This window comes from Ischnura elegans, chromosome 13, assembly GCF_921293095.1.
Source record: "Ischnura elegans chromosome 13, ioIscEleg1.1, whole genome shotgun sequence".
NCBI classification, from domain to species: domain Eukaryota; kingdom Metazoa; phylum Arthropoda; class Insecta; order Odonata; family Coenagrionidae; genus Ischnura; species Ischnura elegans.
Window position 1 is genome coordinate 18,165,192 of NC_060258.1, and position 2,713 is coordinate 18,167,904.

Below are 2,713 nucleotides of genomic sequence, written 5' to 3' on the forward strand. Positions count from 1 at the left end.
GAATTCAGTGAAAAGCTCACCCGATAAATTTTCTAAACTTGTAATTTCGGCAAGAACATGATCATCCGTGAGTGACTCACACACGCTAATCTTGTAATCATTTTTTTCTCGCTCACCATCACTTATCTCACCCACCGTAGACAGCGGTGAAACAACGAGCGGTTGAAACATCTCGAATCCAGGCGGCGGTCGAATAACCGAAGAAGAAAAAATTTCGGGTGAGTTTGGTTGCGAGCGGACTCCAGCAAATTGAGTAGAAAGTACATCCCTTGTAAGCTCAGGTAAGGGGAAATTAGCAGTGGGAAACAATGATTGACTTAAATTGTCTAGAATCTGAGACGATGGCAGCTCGACACTCGCTACTTCCGGCAAAAGAGTTGCTCCCTCCGGAATCAACCGGAATATAGGAAGATTTCAAAGCAGAAGCATTTTGAGCGTTCTTCACATCTTGAATTAAATTAATAAAATCCGACATGGGGACTTTTTCAGATAACTCGGTCATACGGTGGACTAGCCCGTCGAGTGCGCTTTGCAACAGCGTTAATGTGTTATACGCTCCCAGGCGATGAGCGCGTACAATTTCAACACCCGGTACAAGTTTGAAAATTGAATCCATCACGATGAAAGACAATGGAAGAGTCCTAAACTCAGTTCACAAGAATCCAAGATGAATAAATCGCTTTTCAGACTTAACTTGAATCCGGGCGGAACCTCTGGATGCGTTTCCGGACGGGCGACTCAAAACTGCTTGCTTCCTCCTCGGCGGGTGCTCAGATGCTCGAAGGATGATGTAGAACTCGAGATGAGAGAACGCTGAGACAGGTACTCTGGAAGTTCTAGGTGAATTTGCTCCTCCGTCGCACTTCCTCTTCTTCTCAACAATAAATTCGTACACTTAGAGCCAAGAGACCAAAGCCAGAGAGATATTGTTTGAAGTTTCCACCACGGTGAAGAATCGGACTGCAGAACAACGATTGTAGTCTGGAGAATGACAGAGTAACCACAGGGACGAGTCCTTTTATAACTAATAACCACGCCGAAAATTTTCAAGATGGTGGCGGGGGGAAATATTAAGGGTGTTGATCTCTGAATAGTTTTCCTGATGGTACGGGCTACTTCGACCAAGAGGACATTAGCAATCATTTGCAGCATTCTTAATATACCACCTCGTAAGTTTTAAAAATTTCCGCAACATATTTCTCTTACGTCGCATAATGACCGTGGGAGGCTTCTTGGATACATTCTCCTGAGAATTGTAGGCACTAATTTATGAAATATTGGGTATTCAGAAAATAGCATTCGGAAAATACAAACGTGGAAATACCCCTAGGGAAATAGCCACTCTTCCTCATTCGTCTTCTAAATTCATTGACCCGGCCTCCACTACCATCCCTCTTTTCGCAAATAATGACAACGCTAGGAATTGTTGAGAACGTGCGAGGCACGAAACCCCCCACCCCTCTTCAAACGCACTTTCACCGGCCGGATTGGCTAGAGCGGGGCGTGACGCCTTCAACCCTTTGCGACAACTCGGAACACAACCTTCACAATAACACCCCTCATTATTAGTATAACCATCAAGGAAGCGATGTCGCCACGACCCTCTCCCGATGCAAGAGGACAGGTGCAGCGTGGAAATGAAGAAATTACACATTGCGAGGATGATATTTCGGTTGGTATTTTATCATACAATATTCAAATATATTTGTTATAAAATTGTAATTACTACTAATATAACCAATGATGATACTCATATGCGAATGTGAAATTTTTATGTTCATGTGCTTCGTTTCCATACAGAATTACGACTACGGATACGATTATTCTTCTCAAGATTCATTCTGGGAGAATTACCTGGCGTGGGAGACCAATATAGAAACGGATACGTCGCGGGAGTTGCAAACCTCAACACCTATCCAAGAGCATCATTTCCCGGAACACTTTTGGTCGCCCAAGAAGCTGGAAATGGATGAAGACGCTAGCCTTATTACTGTGCCAAATAACTTTGTGAGTACGGACAATAGTTTCCAAGAAGACAGTGACGTGGATTCACAAGCAGAGACTGTAATATTAAACCACGAGCAAACAGTTTATTCAGACATTTCAGAAGCCAGCATTGCTCCAAGTTTGCCTGATGAATGGCCTTCTTTCGATGTGTGGCCACACGCATTGGAAGATATGCTTTGCCTTTGTAGCCGCTGCTCTGCTATCTTGTTTAATACTTTATCCTAAATTGAACTGTGTTATTCATCCACTCAGTAAATAAAATAATTTTTAAAATTTACATGCATTCTTTATATTTAATCATTGTCATCGATCCTTAATTAGAGAAATATTGCATGCTTATATCAACGGATTTAGCCTCACAATCGTACCCCTTCATTATCGATCATTTAATAACCACAAATTATTGATTCCACTTTTTGCACCTCATAACCAATTTAATTTCAATGCCCGATCCTTTTCAAAATCAAATTCCAACTCTTCTTGGGCAGAGGTTGCAAAATTCACATCACGTGCGAAACACAATGCGTACGTGAACGCAAAAGAACACCTTTCACTATTATTAATGGCACGAACTGGTAATAACCGACCCTCACTAGAGCCTATCAGAAACTATTGCACGAGAGTCAATGTACCCCCAACTCCGACCACGAAGAGGCAAGCTGTGCGTGAGAAAGAAAACCAAAGTATCCTTAATTATCTATTCCTC

At 42.4% G+C, this 2,713-nt stretch overlaps 1 protein-coding gene across 1 annotated transcript; it reads left to right on the forward strand.

Moving 5' to 3' along the window:
- The first annotated feature begins 1,450 nt into the window (after window positions 1–1,450).
- LOC124170057 lies at window positions 1,451–2,232 on the forward strand. The gene is made up of 2 exons (XM_046548742.1): window positions 1,451–1,672; window positions 1,801–2,232. Exons 1-2 carry the CDS (start codon window positions 1,589–1,591, stop codon window positions 2,230–2,232), a joined length of 516 nt encoding a protein of 171 aa, XP_046404698.1. The 5' UTR covers window positions 1,451–1,588.
- The last annotated feature ends 481 nt before the right edge of the window (window positions 2,233–2,713 follow it).

Coding starts and splice junctions, on each gene's coding strand:
- LOC124170057 (XM_046548742.1), top strand. CDS start 1,589: ATGTCGCCACGACCCTCTCCCGATGCAAGAGGACAGGTGCAGCGTGGA. Junction 1,673..1,800: donor ATTGCGAGGATGATATTTCG/GTTGGTATTTTA, acceptor GTTTCCATACAG/AATTACGACTACGGATACGA.